Genomic DNA, 17,556 nt, shown 5'->3' with positions numbered 1-17,556 from the left:
TGTTTATTTATAGCTTTATTAATATTTAGTTATTGTTTATTATCATGCAAAAATGAATGCAAATTATGTGTTGTTTTATTTACACATTTTACACTGAAATACAAACAGACTGAGGAGCAGAAATCTGAAGTGCAGCATGAAGTGTCAGAGCCGTGTTGTTTCACCGGCCAATCAGGTAGCGCTTCCCTCATGAATATTAATGAGCCTTCCCCTGCCATCTTAAGTTGTGGAAATTTGCAGGGGGCGTGAATCAGCTAGTGATGGTCTGTTGGCTGCAGCTTTGGTAGACAGCATGCATGCTGTTAAGTACAAGTTTTTAATGACATGCTGAAGATCAGACGGTGAACAGTGCGACAGAACACAGCATCTCATCAGAGCAGGGAAAAAAAAAGTGTAAGGGGCCAATCAGATTATTTTATGTGGTGTGCGTCTCATCAAGGATTCAGTGCAATTAGAAGAGAAAACAGCAGAAGGACTTAAAGTCACTTTTTATAGCCCAGTAACCCCCATAATAAAGACATCCAAAACAAACAGAGTGAAGTAGCTGGAAAGCAATTTAATGAATCGAGCGGAAAGTACATTGCTGAAAACACGCAGGAAAATTGGGCCTCATTTATCAAGTGGTGTGTAAATGTTTGTCAGCTAACCGAACTAAAAATTGCCAGCAGATTTGCAAAAGTTTGAGTAATGCTGATTTTCTTCATATTCATGCTGTACATTGATGGATTACAACTCACTCGTAAAGTGCAAAGCGCATTCACGCTACAGCTCATTTGCATTTAGTGCCGCCCACAAAACTCTATAAAAGGCAAAGCTCACACAGGACAAACCAGCAAGAGAAAAGGAATTTCACAGAGGCAGAAGTTATTTTCACTCGCACAGAAAAGGTGAATTAGCTGGGAATTAACTGAGGTGACAAGAAAACAGTTTGACATGAAAATGGAGAGAAAAGTTTCTACACTGGATCCATCACACAGGGAAACGGTTCTATTGGTGCAAGTTTCTCTGTGATTGTTGGCCAGAAATCTCTTATGCCATGTTCATTAAATGTTCATTAAATTGGTGTGTGTGTCTTTGTGTGTGTCTTTGTGTGTGTCTTTGTGTGTGTCTTTGTGTGTGTCTTTGTGTGTGTCTTTGTGTGTGTCTGCGCCACTCATCACCATATTACATGTGTAAGTCGATCGCTCAAGGCTCACATTCGCGAATGTCCTTAAACGTAAATTTACACAAACTCAGGAGCTCTTGTAGGATATGAATGCTTTTCTGAACCAACTATGAGTGACTGATGAACAGATTTATTCACATGAAGCTTGATAAACAAGGCTCATTCAGTGGAACACAAGTACATCTGGAATTTAATTATGTCTTAAGTGCTAGCTGCAGGAAACAATATATTTACCTGGACTATTTTCGGACAATATTTTTTACATAAGTTCCATATTTCTCTATTTTTTGTATTTCTTTATTAGCAGTGTCACCTAGAAAGCCAGAGTTTAACACAAATGTCCTGTAATGTACCTGAAGACTGAGACTGAGCATGTTATTGATAAATAGTAAACGGTGCGGCTGTGTTTAATAGGAGCGGATAGCAGGTGGAATGGCGGCACAGTCTTCATCGTTCAGAGAGTCATCGATCACAGGTCTATACTCCAGAGTGACCTACGACAGTAAAGTTTATACGACATTAAAGTGTGACATGACGAGCAAAAAGAGTTACTTAATGAAACAGTCAGGAAACACATAACTTTTAAATGTCATCATCAAAATGGCAAATGCCTCATCATGTGGCAAAAAAAGACATTCTTAACCCAACAGTGATTAAAACTCTTATGCTAAACACCCAAAGCTAATATAATAATACCTTTCCTGTCTTTGGATCTGTGTATGACAGAGTGTGCTTCCTCCAGTGCTCCTCGAAAGGCCTCTTCTGTTGACCCTGCAATGGCTTTGAGTAATCATACTCATCCACACGCACCTAGGGGAGACATCAAAGAGTGTCACACACACACACACACACACACACACACACACACACACACACACACACACACACACACACACACACACACACACACAGTCAATGGCACAACAATACAGACTAATACAAGATGTGCTACTGGTTCATTTCTATTCAACTGCATTAAAAATAGTCTGACACAAAAACTACGTTTCCGAGTTCTAAACGCTGGTGTTAAATCTGACTATAGTAAGAAACTAATAGATGTGATGGACTGTAACTTGCTTTGAAATCTTCCCGGGCGTGCGCCCCTCTGCTTTCTTTGCGAGCCTCAGCCGAGTGGATCGTCTGCACAGCATTCAGCATCAGATTCTGCAGCTCCAGAGTCTCCACTAGGTCAGAGTTCCAGACGATACCTGAGACAGCACAGCAACAGAAGCTCCACATTAGACTGTGTGTGAAACATACCAACATCACTGCTGATATTACCGCAGTAGGGCTTCACTTATCGAGTTTATACAATAAAGTGTGTACTGCTACTTCCCCTCCTTCCGTCTGAGTGATGCACTGTAGCACACACACATGCACACGCGCACACACACGCACGCACGCACACGCACACACACGCACGCATGCACACGCACGAACGCACACAATGAACTTTTCTATTCTTTCATTTAACCGTCTACGAGCACGTGGCGAGAGGCTCATTAACCATTCAGGGCGGAGAGTTTTGGAGGTGAAGCTGAGTGATATGAACTCTGGCCTATTCTTTCCTTTACACCTTTGAGAGATTTTTCTATACAAATGTCGTATTAAGCCTGAACTCAGTTCTTTAATTTTACCCAAAGATATTTTAAATATATTTGTGAAGTGTTAGAACGTCCTTTAGCTATAGCAAGTACTATAGTACATTATATTTGTTTCCACACAAAATAAAAAAAAAAAAAAAAAGACCAACCTCTGTCAAACGTCTTGATGTCGTCTAACGTCTGATACAGGGCGTCCATCTTAACACAACCTTCCTTCAAGACATCTCCGGTACGAAACACTGCAGCGTGAGTCTGCATAGTCTGAGAACCAACACAGGGAGGTAGGAGTTTGTATTAAGCCTGTGTAAATCTAGCTCAAAAATGATAAGTGCTACCAGTTCTAAGGAAAATAAATAAACTGGCTCACACGCATGTTGCTATTTCAGTTTAAGGTCCTAATTCCTAAGCGATTACACGCGTTACTGGGTGCATGCTGCACAGTCAGGTCTGAGGACGGCCTCGGAGGCCCTGCTGCTTTCTCAGCAACTCCGTATTTATTTCTCTTTTTGCTTTTTATTACCATCCATTTCCAGGCAGACAGAGATTGAGCCCGGACAGAGGAAGGAGATGATGTGTGCAGTAAAGGGATTTTTATCTTCTTAACAATCTTTGACCAACAACTGGTTGAAGTCACGAACATTAAAACTACATCAATGAGAGGCTTTTATAAGTGAGGCTTTTTTCAATTAAAGGCAAAATTCTGTGTTACTCAAACTTAAGAAAGCAGTATGTGACATAACATGATAAAAAGCTCAAATATTACTATAGTCCTACTTTATACACCCGAAATTAAATAAATGTAGTGTGATCAAGGCTTGGGGTCCATTTGGGGTCGATTGGGAGCCTGTTGCTGTGACCCTGACTGGGGTGATCAGAGTGCCAGCATGGGGAGACTTCAGGTTGTCTGTCAAACATAGCAATATATCCTTCATGCTGTTTCAGTCTATTCAACTGCAAATGCATCCGAGCGTGGGAGAATATATTACTTTTTTTAAAAAATGAAAAGAAAGAAAGTGAACACAGTAAAGAACAAAAGAGAACAATGCCCTGTGATATGGACTGACTGGGAAGCTGCTTGGAATTCCAGCTGTGTTGCTGAAGACGAGTTAAAAACAGCACACTTTTAGGTGGAGCGTACAAATCCTAACGTCTAAGTATCGGAACTGTGGGGAAGTAAATAAATGACAATGAAACTAAAACCTTAAACTTTATGGTGTAAACAAACATATGGTTTTACACTACAACTTCATTTTTATACACATTCCTCTTTCTGTATCAGTATAAATTTATACGTGAATTAAAATCTGAATTTCAAACGCTTCTTGAGAATTGGGATTTTACACCATTTGTTTCTTTTCTTTTTTTTTTTAACCCTGAAGTAAACCCCCTACTTTCAAAAATGATACAGATGAAACTACTGTATTATTTAGTACCTTCTGCATGTTAAGCCTGATCTCAGAAGTCCTGGTAGAGCCGTTAGCAAAGCGTATTTTGTCCAGGTTAGCGACAGATTCCTCTCCTGCATTAGGCTTCAGGGGTTCAAGCTTCTCTCCTGTTTCAGCAAAATAAGAACACAGAAAATACACAGCTCCTTAAACAGTTCCTCTCATAGCTAACCTTTTTTCCATCAGTCAACCTAGGGATGGAATAGTATGAAATGTTCATGTTATGGAAATAGCATAAAAAAAACAAAAAAAAAAAAAACACAGGATTTACCAACACTCACTGAGCACTTTATTAGGAACACCTGCTCATTTATGCAGTTATCTAAATCAGCCAATCATGTGGCAGCGCAATGCATAAAATCATGCCGAATCAGGACAGCAGCTTCGGGTAATGTTCACATCAACCATCAGAATGAGGAAAAAAGTGTGATCTCTGTGACTTCTTGGTGCCAGATGTATTTCCGTAACTGCTGATCTCTTGGGAATTTCACACACAACAGTCTCTAGAGTTTACTCAGAATAGTGAACAGTGAGCTGCAGTTCTGCAGACGGAAACGCCTTGTTGATGTTGAGGTCAGTGGAGAACGGCCAGACTGGCTCGAGCTGACAGAAAGGCTACAGTAACTCAGATAATCACTCTGTACAACTGTGGTGAGCAGAACAGCATCTCAGAATGCACAACAGCAGAAGACCACGTCGGGTTCCACTTCTGTCACCCAGGAACAGAAAGCTGAGGCTGCAGTGGGCACAGACTCACCACAACTGGACAGATGAAGACTGGAGAAACGTAGCCTGGTCTGAGGAATCTGGATTTCTGCTGAAGAACACAGATGTTAGGGTCAGAATTCAGCACCAGCAGCATGAATCCATGGACCCGACCTGCCAGACTGGTGGAGGTAGTGTGATGGTGTGGGGAGTGTTTTCTTGGCACACTTTGGGCCTGTTACTACCAATCAATCATCACTTGAATGCCACAGTGTATTTGAGTATTGTTACTGAACATGTGCATCCCTTCATGGCCACAATTTACCATCTTCTGATGGCTTATCATTCCAGCATGATAACACACCACGCAAAGGTCGTCTCAAACTGGCTTCATGAACATGACGATGAGTTCAGGGTTCTTCAGTGGCCTGCACAGTCACCGGATCTGAATCCAGTAGAGCACCTTTGGGACGCGGTAGAACGGGAGACTCGCAGCACAAAAGTGCAGCTGAACAATCTGCAGGAACTGCGTGATGTGATCATGTCACGTCACTTCATCATGACAGACGTGAGAGCACTGGGATGGTACTGGGATGGGAGCCTGGCATTTCCTTTTTACGCAGAGGCATAAAGAAACTGTTAACTACAGTGTGGAGCTGCTAGTTGGGTGCGTTGTGAGATGGTACTGCAGTGAAGTTTCATCCAGTTTGTTTTGAAGAGACCTGACTTTAGCCAGAAAGCTGGGCAGAGTGGGCGGGACAGGACACGGCCGGAGTCTCACCAGGGTGCTGCTACGCCTCCCTCTCCTCCTCCCAGAGGCCTGGTGCTCGCTACTGTTGGCTGAAGTTTCAGAGAAAGTCTCGTGATATTCCCAGAGGTTTTTAGACAGCTAGAGAAGGTGTTGCTGATGTCTAATAAAGACTGACAATCACACACACCACAGAAGGAGTACAGCCGTGTAGAAGTAAAGAGCACAAAACAACAACGTGACGTACAAATAAACAAAACGTTTGTACGGAGCAGCACATAGCGTGTTGCCATAGGATGGCGCCATCTTCTTTCCTTCACTGTAATGCACTGACGTTTCTGATTAGTTGTTTCGTAACTAGCCCAGCTTGGTGTAAAAACCGCAACCCTGGCAACCCTGCTGGCGTGTCTGAAGCGTGGGACACTTTATTTCACATTCAGCTGTTAGTGACTGTGCTGTGAAAGTCACGCAGCTCTCTGTAGCTCAGATGTGTTTTTAAATCCTGTGCTCTCCACTATGGCTGCAGAGATTGCTTTCCATCAGCCAGGATGCAGTGACAAGTGTGTTTTTTAAACCTCTGTAGCTCCTGCTGCGAGATACGAAGGGAAGTTACTTCTTCAGAAGAGGGAGTGTGAGCTTGATTAAGTTTAAATGTTTATTACTCGTGTAGTATAAGCAGCTGAATATTTTGTATGAGTGCAGCCCTACTATTAATGTGAATGGCTAAAATAGTTCAACAGTATAATCACAGTATTCCTTTCCACCCATAAAACAAGCTAAATGCGGTGCTTACAGTATGAGTGCAGAACTACAGGGCTGTGAACAGGTGTAAAATGCTTCTGCCTACCTGGAGTGTTGTTTTCGGCAATGGTGAGAGCACACGCACGGCCAAACACCACGAGATCCAGCAGCGAGTTGGCTCCCAAGCGGTTGGCACCATGTACAGAGGCACAGCCGGATTCACCGCAGGCGTACAACCCTGGCACTACCCTATCCTCACCATCCTTGTGGGTGATGACCTATGCAGAAAATAAACCCTCATATATTACTACTGTCACAGCATGAGAATATCATCAAGTGCTTATGCTGACCAAATGAGGCACTCAGACTAACACAAAGCAACGATATTCCACATGTTTTTATAGATTTGTTTGTACTGATTTGTTCAATTCTGACCAAACAAATTCAATATAAAGGCGAAATAAATATCTGTGGCTGTCACGCTAACTGAAACTCTCATGCAGTTTGATAAATTAACGTTGTGTTCCGTGTGTGTGTGCGCGGTGAATCGTTTTCAACTCTGAGAATCGACTCCGAGCTTTAGACTCTTCAATTCAATTTGATTTTATTTATATAGTGCTTTTAACAATGGACATTGTGACACAGCAGCTTCACAGAAATCCACATATAAAAATTTAATTTATAAATTTATCCCTAATGAGCAAAGAAAAACTCCCTGAGACGACATGAGGACGAGACCTTCAGAGGAGCCAGACTCGTACATTTCATTACCGTCAATCGGCTCTTTTTCGGGATCAATTTCCACGTGAACTGAAAGCAGGATGGAGGCTTGATGACTTGATAACACAATGTTAAATAAAAATATATACTGTCTATGCTAAGAATATTAAACAATGTAGTGTTTATCAGCATTACTGAGTCGAAACACTTCATTTATTCGCTTCACTACTCGCTGCCCAACACACACACAGCGCACGCTTCATGACTCGAGCTGTGTTATGAAGAGAGAAAACCTTCGTCTCGTAGACTAATCACTCATTCGAGACCATGTTCAGTCATTTTCAACCCATCGAGCTGTCAAACAAAGCACTGACCTTTTGGTCAAAGTATCACGAGATAATGATTACTGATAGAGCAGGAAAGAGTGATAAATAGGACCATAAATGTGCGACACAGCGGGAATAAACTCGGATAAGGTAGGACTCAGAAGCATGTACAGCAGGACATCGCACTTCCACTGTTTCTCACACTGACCACAAATTAAAATATTACTCACATGAACACACACATTATGTCATGAAGCCAGCAGTGGAGTGTAACGTAAAGAGGTGTAATCTGGTGTAGTCTGCTCCGATTTCCATCAGTGCTTTAAATCCTAACGTGATGAAGCTCCACATAACACAGTCCAACTCATCGATAATGAAATAAAGTTCCGATCTTATCGGTTTTGTAAACTACAGCCATGCTGAGACGTACCGATACTGATCTAACGAGTCAATTAAATTTATGCTTCAATCATACAAAAATAATCCTCTCAAAATAACATGAGTAATACAGGAACCTGGCCCTTGTAGTTGGTGGGGATGCCGCCCATGTTGTAGTGAACTGTGGGTAAGACTGGGATGGGCTCCTTCGTGACGTCCACGCCAGCGAATATCATCGCGGTCTCGGAGATTCCCGGCAGACGGGAAGCCAGCTGCTGGGGGGGGAGGTGGTGGAGCTGGAGGTACACATGGTCTTTCTCTGGCCCTACGCCTCTGAGCAAGGACAACACAGTGTCGTATTTCATTAGGCATCCACTCGCAGTCCACTTTAATAGGAACACCTGTATATCTATGACTTCTTAATAATGACTCTCGGGCTTTATTTCCTCTGCTGTACACACAGCTACAATCAATGCGATAATAAAGATGATCTGAACATATACGGCCAAATATGTGGCTCTGTGTGTGTGTGTGTGTGTGTGTGTGTGTGTGTGTGTGTGTGTGTGTGTGTGTTTATGGAAGAACCATACCTTCCCTCACGGATTTCGATGGTCATGGAGCGTGAAACCACATCCCTGGAGGCCAGGTCTTTAGCGTTTGGAGCGTAGCGTTCCATAAACCTCTCGCCTTCACTGTTAATCAGGATTCCACCTTCACCACGACAACCCTCTGTGATCAGACAACCAGCTCCATAGATGCCTAGAAAGAAAAAAAAACAACTGTCATGTGGCTGTAACCTTTTTTGTGGCCGCACACACACACACACACACACACACACACACACACACACACACACACACACACACACACACACACACTACGCAGCCTCTCCGGTCTCTGGATTAAGTCAAAGCAAATCCCAAAGCTTCACATTCTCATGCCAGGATTTTAGAAGGCTGCGAGTGGAGAAGGACAGTACGCAACTTCAGGATAAAACACTCTACACAGTGCCTACAGTTTACAAAATTATTTCCAAATAAAACAGAAGGTTTGTGATGGCATGAGCATTCAGGATCGAGAAATGTGCAAACCTGATAGAGACACGCTGTATCTCAGAAGACCTGCAGCTGTAAGTGCAGATGAAGACTCACCCAGCAGACATGTTTATTTGGTCTAAATAACCTTCTGAATATAATAATATAATCTTCTGAATAATAAAATAAAATAATAAGGAACAGAAGGAGGTCTTTATACGACTTGTCCAGGGTGAACTGGCCTTTAGTATTAATCAGGGACGTCACTGAACATTTTATTCCTCTCTGTTTAAACAGCAGCCATGAAAAGCGCACGTGTGTGTGTGTGTGTGTGTGTGTGTGTGTTCACTCTTAACTCTGGCAGCTGAGTTTCATGTTTAAGACGTTTATCAGGTGACGTGTATTGCAGGAGGATGCTTCAGTTCCTCCTCCTGATATTACCACAGAGCACAGTTTGCAGTCTGCTCTGCTTTGATTGCCGTCATTAATCATGAAATACATCCAGCTGTTATTTCATGCTGTTTGTTCATTAACAAGACAACGTGCACTTGCCTTATGTCACACTGCGTCACCTGATATCAGTTATCTGTATCGGGGCATCTCTTATGAGCTGGATAAACTAGCACGGGGTCAGGCAGGTACATCCCTAGTAAGAATCAGTCCTTGTGGTTGATTTATTGAATTAGATTAGATTAGATTAGATTAGATTAGGAGTAAAAACACAGAAGCCTAACCACTTTGCAACTTCATATTAGAACACAAATAAGCCATCTTCATTAAGAGGGACACTCCATTTATACCATCAACATTTATAAAGAGTTGCTACAGAATCTTTTGTAAACTGAAAAGTGTAGTGAAAAAGAGGCCCCTGACCTGTGGGGTGGAACTGAACGAACTCCAGATCCTGGCAGGGCAGGCCGGCACGCGTCACCATGGCAGTACCGTCTCCTGTACTAGTGTGGGCTGATGTGCAGCTGAAGTAAGTGCGTCCATAACCACTGTGGAGACATGCATTTTCAGTGAATATAACAACACCTGGATGAAAAACATGATTAAACAAGTAGGACTTGATGCCAGTGATGCACACAGGGATGCCTCCACTGCCGACAAGTCTGGACCTTTGACCTTGCTGTGACCTTGCCCCTGTTTGGATCAACTCAAATCATAATCAGTTTCTGCTGGTTATAAACATAAGTCCACATAAATCCTACAAACATTCGGCCACTTGTTCTGGAGATATCACACTAACAAAAATACAAAAACAACCCGAAAGCACGAAGCCTCCACCGCCTAGTGCGAGGTGAGAGAGAGAGAGAGAGAGAGAGAGAGAGAGAGAGAGTCAGGCACCACGGCTCGGTTAGCCACTCAGTGCGTTTTCAAAAGAACGAAACATCCTTTGTGTGAAGGGAAAAACCAAATCAACCATGCTAACGATGTGCAGCCACAGGCCTGCTAGTCTGAGGGCAGGGGATGAGCAGATGGTGGTGAGGAGAACCTGAGCCAGCACAGAGAATGAGGGATGAATGGATCCGACTCCTGTCTCTGTACTGCGTGTCAGCAGCGTACAGCATGCAGAAGAGAAAACCACTCAGTCATGCTAGCATCACTGCTGGTTGCTCAGATGACGGGAGATGGGGAACGCTCTGAGCAGATGGCGCCCTGGGAGATCCAGACATGTTGGGGAGAATGGAAGGAAACCTGATTCCTGATTCCAGATCCTGATTCTGCAAATGAGCACAATCCAGCTAACTGAGCAGGCTCAGTAGCAAACAGTGCATCGCTACGGCACCTAACCCCAGGCCCGTAGCGCTCACACAAGCAGGGCCCAAGTCGGCCACGCTGCCTGCACTTCTGCTTTTGTAAAGAGTTCAAAACAAAATAATATTGTAAAACTCAAATTATTTTTGTTACAGCAGTCCGGTCAGAGTGTTTTGTTTTTTTAAGTTCTGAAGAGTAACAGTAATCTCACACATTTTACTACAGTACATGATTTACTGCTGTTTAAAATGTTTTCTAAAACACAAGTTAAATAAAGCACTAAACAGAGTGAAATTTGGTTGTCTGACACTCATCAGAGACACCAGCGATCTCTGCTACTTCCTTCCAAGCTTTACTTTTCTTCCTAATCTCTATACACATTTAAGGAGAGGTTGTGTATGAGAGGATAAGATGAAACCACAGTTTTTCTTCCATATTTGTGCAAACAGTAAAAGGGAAGTAACTGCGGGTAGAACCACGAGCTGTGAGCGAGGAACTGGAGAAACATCAGACCACACGCAGCATAGGATTGCTCCGAGGAATCTTTCAAATCAAATCAAATCAAATTTTATTTATATAGCACAATAGTTGACCACTGTGCTGTACATAAAAGACAAAAGATAAATATCTAAAAAAAAGAAACAAATAGAGAATAAAAGAGAATAAAAACACCACAAAGCAATGACAACGGGAATTTACATCAAAAACACCAGAAAAGACAAGACATCAACGACAAAGGACTGATTCTGGGCTTGTTTGGGGGCGGGGCTCATAATCACAGGTTTGGGTTCCTTCCAAACTGTGGATCGATTGCACAATTCTGTACAAAATGCTGAACCCCAACACTGAAGTGAGGAAGAAGAGCACGTTTTGGATGGATGTCATCTTGCAGGAACACCTACAAACAAGGAGCCGTTCTCGTATAAGACCGTTTTCTGCTGTGCAGGTGGGCAGATGTGCGTTTTTCACAATGCTCTCACTGCAAACACTCGCACCACAAAGGTGAGCTAATTACAGCACTCTAGCCCTGAAAGTCTGGTTTTATAAAACAGAATTAACCCTTTCCCCGGCGTCACGGAAGCAGGAACAGGACGCTACAAGTAGAATCAATCACATTACTCGGCAGCGCAGAGCGCAGAGGACATCCACCCCATGTGGACTGCACCCCGGCTCGGGTGAAGAGAACCCCAGACTACCACTTTAAAGAGAACCAGGGATCGGTTATCTGGACCGTTCCACGGCTCAAACATAGCACCTAACTCGAGGTTCAAGCAGCCCGTGTTCCGGGAAAAAAAAACCCACAAGTGTGAAAACATTAGATTGTAAAGTCTACAGTGAATAAAAGGGAAACTGGCACAGTCACAAAAAAAGAGAAACAGAAAGTGTACAAGCTTTATGTTTTTTTCTCACCCTGTGGCAATTACTGTGTTTTTGGCCCTGAAGCGGTGAATAGATCCATCTTCCATGCACAAGGCTATGACTCCTACGCATTTCCCCTCCTCCATCAACAGGTCCAGGGCGAAATACTCCACAAAATAGCTTGTGTCGTACCTCAGAGACTGTCACACAACAGGGAGAATACACAGTTAAGCCTGAACACTGACAGCGCAACACAATGCTCAGAATATAAACTTCGTTTCCCAAGGAAAAGCGCTTTTAAATGATCTCAGTAGGTACTGTGACACACCCGTCCATACAGCGTGTGCAGAAGGGAGTGACCCGTCCGGTCGGCCACGCAGCAGCACCTGTGAGCCTGGCCTCCTTTTCCGTACTTCAAACTCTGACCTCCAAACGCACGCTGGTAGATTCTTCCATCCTCTGTACGGCTGAACGGCATACCAAAGTTCTCCAGCTTGAGTGATGCATATTCATGAGACACACAGAGAGAGAGAGAGAGAGAGAGAGAGAGAGAGAGAGAGAGGTGCATGTGCACAAAAAGGGCCATTATGAACAATAGAATATTTATAAATGATATTGCAATAATAGCTTATATATTATGATAAGACAATACACTTAACTACAACATTTTTATGCACAAAATCTTTTCTGTATCAGAGATTGAAAGCATTGCTTTTCTAAGGATAAAATTCTTTCTCTGATTTTTATTCCAGTAAAACTAAAAAGCACCTAATTCAGTTGTGTCAGAGGCCCATCAAATGCCGGCTGATGACAGACACCATTTTAAACTAAATTTTTAATAATATAAATCGAGGAGAACTCGACAGCAGCGGCGTGGACAGGGACACCACCACCACCAAGTCTAGTCCTTGCTCCTAATTTATGGCTGAAATACCCTTAAGATATTCTTCAAACATGAAGGAAGCTACTGAAGAAAAACTATTTCAGACATTTGACCTTGCTGTGACCTTGACTCTGTTTGATTCAACTGCAAAAAATCGAAACAGTTTACGTGCTGGTTACGATCATAGTTCCACATAAATCCTACAAACATTGAACCGCTCGCTCTGGAGATATCGCGGTAAAGAGAATCTCAGACGGACGCCGCAGACAGACGGCTGGACACGTGGAAGGATAACTCAAAAACACAATGCCTCCACCCACTTTGATAAAAGTCCTATAAACCTGTCTGACTTAACTGTTAGAGAAATCAGGTCATGAGCAGAATGTTCAGTGAGTAAAAACAGATAAATCTGCACACACATTATTCCTCCTCCTGTTTCCTTTTTCTCATCTCCTCAAGCGAGGCACAAAGAACTGAGGAAGAGACATGAGGAAAGGAAACGAGGCAGGACGAGTGAAGTAATAAGAAGAATATGTTTTCTCTCTCTCACCTCAACCACGGCAGCAGGAGCCTGTTCAGTCATATAGTGAATGGCATCCTGGTCTCCCAACCAATCAGATCCTTTTACTGTGTCATAAAAGTGCCAGCGCCAATCATCTTCCTCCATGTTCCCAAGCGCTGCATTGATCCCACCCTAGAGAAAATGACAAGTGTTTTACTGAAATGTATTTTACAGATATTCAATACAATGAATAAAACCAAATCTGACAATCGTTAAACCGCTAGTTCAGTTAGAATGTTGGAGTCTGTAACGATATAATTCCCACCGCAGTCATAACTGGCACGTCATCAGCTCTGCGCTCTGACCGAACAGCAGTAAAAAACCTCTGCCAAGAAACTGCATGTTCTCTTGGTTCTGACAAAGAAACCGTCAAGACGAAATGGAAACAGCTTCAAACAGATTTGTCAGAGCCAAGAAAAGGGGGAAGGATATCTACAGCGGGGACGCTGCGAGTCGTATGCTTAGACTGCTCTATTATTCATTCTGCTGCTACCATCATGAGTTCCTTCATCAATAAAGATGAGTGAGTCTGTTCCAGAAGCAGCCATGCAAGCCCAAGCCATGACACTACCTCCACCATGCTTCACCCATGAGCTCGTATGTTTAGGATCATGAGCAGATCCTTTCTTTCTCCACACTTTGGTCTTTCCATCACTTTGGTAGAGGTTAATTTTGGTTCCAGAACCTTTGTGGATCATCTTTGTATTTCTCTGTGAATTCCAGTCTGGCCTTCTGATTCTTACTGCTGATGAGAGGTTTGCATCTTGTGGTGTGGCCTCCATATTTCTGCTCTCTATAAGTCTTCTTCAAACAGTGGATTGTGGTACCTTCACCCTGCCCTGTGGAGGTTGTTGGTGATGTCAATGACTGTTGTTTTTGGGTTTTTCTTCACAGCTTCCACAATGTTTCTGTCATCACCTGCTGTTGTTTTCCTCATCCGATCTGTTCCATGTCTGCTTGTTAGTACACCAGTGATTTCTTTCCTTTTCAGCACATTCCAAATTGTTGTATTGGTTATGCCCAATGCTTGTGTAAGAGGGATTTTCCCTCTTTTCTCAGTTTCAAAATGACTTGCTTTTCTCCCATAGACAGCTCTCTGGTTTTAATGTTGGTTTATCCTTTTTTAACCAAAAATGCAGGTTTCACAGGAGAAACCCAGAGCTCAAACCAAGAGTAGACATTCAGAGCTATTAATTGTTTAAACAGTCACACAGGACACCCCTGTATATGAACACTGGGGAGAAAATGTTAGCGATTTCCAAAGCAAGTAAGTTACAGATATTGAACCAAGCATTACAGATGCTGTAATGGTGCTGGAAGTTTTCTTTTTACCTGTGCAGCCACTGTGTGAGAGCGCGTGGGGAACAGCTTTGTGACACACGCTGTATTGAAGCCAGCTTCTGACAACCCAAACGCAGCACGCAGTCCAGCACCACCTGCTCCCACCACAACAGCGTCAAACTCATGATCTACCACTGGATAATGTGTGGATATCTGTAACAAAACACAAGTACACAACCGTCAGAGCAACCAGGTGTGTGTTAGGACTGAGAAAGGGAAGAACAGACTAGCATTGGGAGGAGCACTGATGAGCTGGACTGTTATGAAGCGCACTGTAGCGCTACGTCACTTCATTTAGACTGAAAACACACCTGATGGAAAGACACCAGAGAAAACTCTCAACTCTTTACATTACACTACACTGCTGGCTTCATGACAGATTTGTGCAGCAGAAAACATTATACCTCATGCTATTTCAGCCAAAAAGTCAGAACTTTGACACCGCGGTGGGTTGAAAATGACGGAGCAACGTCTAAAACCAACGATTAGTCTACGAGACGAACATTTTGCAGTGTTGAGCAGCGAGTAGCGAAAGCTGTTTGAATCAATTAGATTATAAGAACTAGTTTTGATAAACGCTACATCACTTAATTTTCTCTGCATCTTTTTAATAAATGTTGTTTTTGGGAAAAAGAATCGATTAACCTATCAATGTTATCAAAAAGAAACACTACTTACAGCCCTACTTGTCATGTAGCTCTTAACACCTGATCTCAGTTTCAGTTTTAATAATTAGATCACAGGAGTCTTCTGTGTGTCAAATTCAACAAAAAGAGGAAAATAACTTACAGCATCTGAGACTTTGGCGTCTCCCCTTTTCCCATAGATGGAGAAATGAAGCTTCCGGAGGCTGGCGGGGCAACCTGGGGCTAACTAGGTACAAAGGTAACAAAACATGTGGGTTAGGTCAAACTCCTAAGATGTTATAAAGTCATTTACTGATGAGAGAAAAGCAGCTGAGCAGAAAAACAGTCACAGGCAGATTCCCTATTAAACAATTTATACACACTTCTTGCTAATCACTGGTTAGACACATTTACTGGTTAGTAGTGTTTAATGCTATTAACTCAGTTAATATTCAGCAGAGGGTTAAATGTGGTCAGATGTATTGGGGGGATTTGTAATTGAGGTTGTGTGAGTGAGGTCAGAAGCTCGCTTCAGCTGACGTCGGTAATTGATGAATTTACGATGACTATGTAAAAGGATTTTTATATGAAGCTTTTACTTTGGGATTTTATGTAATCTTGTTATTGCTGACTCCTTTCAGGTGAATTATATGGATCTGTAGTCTGATTTATTCTTAGGCTATTATTATAGATTTCTGAATAAGTGTGCAGTAGATTTAAATGCATTAACAGCAATAAAATGCTTTCTCAAGTCTGACGTTTGGTTTATGATCATTGAAGAGTGGATGAATTATAGATAAACACAGGGCCACCAGATTTCCCATCAGCACACTCTCTGGTGACGAGCCTGTGCTACACATCTCTCTGAACAGTGTTTATTTTAAACTGCGGTAACACTTGAATTAACTGCCCCCAGAATATCAGATTATGATTTACAAACTGCCAGTGATTTCTGTGATTAAAAAATGTGCAGCATGAGCAGGTGAGAGCGCAGGACGCCCAGAGGACCTAACTGTAAATAAGCAAAATAGTGTTGGTGAAAATCCGAGGAGATCAGCAAGCCCGTCTCGCACCAGCGACCACGCCACAGGCACGGAGATCACAGTCCCCCTCATTCTCATGCCTGATGTGAAGACGAAGCGAAGATCTTGACTTTATAGGGTTTTATACGCTGCGCTGCTGACACATGATGTGCAGCTGTTTGGATAACTGCATGAACAAGCAGGTGTACAGGTGTTCCTATTAAAGTGGCCGGTAAGTGTAAATAATCGACAGTAAAACACTTATTTGAGACTGGCAGGTGCTGTGCTGTTCTCCTGGAGAGGCTCAGGCTGAAATCTGAACAGGATCAGTGCATTTACATCAACATCACACACACACACACTCTCACACACACACACACACACACACACACACACTCTCACATCATAACTCTATACTCGCCCTGACTGACCTACACAGTTACACAACACTAACACTAGCATTAGCATTAGCACTGACCCTGCGATATAAAGGACATCTTCATTATAACTGGACAGAACATGTGCAGAGGCTCCGCACGGATTAAAGACCTTCACACCAGCACACAAGCATTACACTGACATTATTGAGTTACTTACAGCTTTTGATGATAAGACCTTTTTCCCGAGGACACGGGAAGTGGCGAAGAGCGCAGCCATGTTGGATCTGTTGTCACCTTCTTCTTCGTCTCCTCCTTCTTCGTCCTCGTCTTCTTCTACTTCTACTTCGCACTGAGGCGGTGAACACACTGACAGGTGATATTACTGCCACCTACTGGACCGGTGGGCTGAGAAAGCTGTACTCTGAGCTGCCATTAGTGCGCATGCGCACACCTTATTTACATTTATTCATTTAGCAGATGCTTTTATCCAAAGCGACTTACAAATGAGGAAATAAAAGCAAAGTGATACATCAAGCAGAGAGCAACACAAGTGGTGCTATCATACAAGAGTTTTAACCGAGTGCTAGAGGGGCGGAGTGCGTAGAGGAGAGGTGTGAGAGCAGGGTGTTTTGGAGTGGGGATAAGTTAGGTGGGTCTGTTTGAGGATAGTGACAGAAGTTCATTCCACCACTGAGGGACGGTCAGTTAGAAGGTTGTGGAGAGGGACCTCATGCCCGGCTCTACAGTACCAGGCGTCGG

The 17,556-nt window shown here is 42.9% G+C and overlaps 1 protein-coding gene across 1 annotated transcript; it reads right to left on the bottom strand.

The window, feature by feature from the left end:
• Positions 1–536: 536 nt before the first annotated feature.
• On the bottom strand, positions 537–17,172 carry sdha (succinate dehydrogenase complex, subunit A, flavoprotein (Fp)). The gene is made up of 15 exons (XM_026928257.3): positions 17,015–17,172; positions 15,559–15,642; positions 14,761–14,922; positions 13,417–13,560; positions 12,312–12,476; positions 12,035–12,183; positions 9,740–9,864; positions 8,423–8,591; positions 7,970–8,165; positions 6,515–6,686; positions 4,203–4,321; positions 2,919–3,030; positions 2,243–2,373; positions 1,862–1,975; positions 537–1,659 (listed from the first exon to the last, which is right to left on the bottom strand). Exons 1-15 carry the CDS (start codon positions 17,072–17,074, stop codon positions 1,573–1,575), a joined length of 1,989 nt encoding a protein of 662 aa, XP_026784058.2. The 5' UTR covers positions 17,075–17,172; the 3' UTR covers positions 537–1,572.
• Between the last annotated feature and the right edge of the window lie 384 nt (positions 17,173–17,556).

Source organism: Pangasianodon hypophthalmus, chromosome 29, assembly GCF_027358585.1.
Source record: "Pangasianodon hypophthalmus isolate fPanHyp1 chromosome 29, fPanHyp1.pri, whole genome shotgun sequence".
In the NCBI taxonomy this organism is placed as follows: domain Eukaryota; kingdom Metazoa; phylum Chordata; class Actinopteri; order Siluriformes; family Pangasiidae; genus Pangasianodon; species Pangasianodon hypophthalmus.
The sequence above is the reverse complement of the archived record's forward strand: the minus strand, read 5'-3'. Positions and strand labels throughout refer to the sequence as shown.

What these genes read in the sequence shown, in the direction of transcription:
- sdha (XM_026928257.3), bottom strand. Translation starts at nt 17,074, where the DNA reads ATGGCTGCGCTCTTCGCCACTTCCCGTGTCCTCGGGAAAAAGGTCTTA. An exon ending in ACGCCAAAGTCTCAGATGCT is followed by an intron (nt 14,923 to 15,558) that starts GTAAGTTATTTT and finishes GTTTTGTTACAG; the next exon opens with ATATCCACACATTATCCAGT. An exon ending in TCAGGCTTAACATGCAGAAG is followed by an intron (nt 3,031 to 4,202) that starts GTACTAAATAAT and finishes GTTGGTTCTCAG; the next exon opens with ACTATGCAGACTCACGCTGC.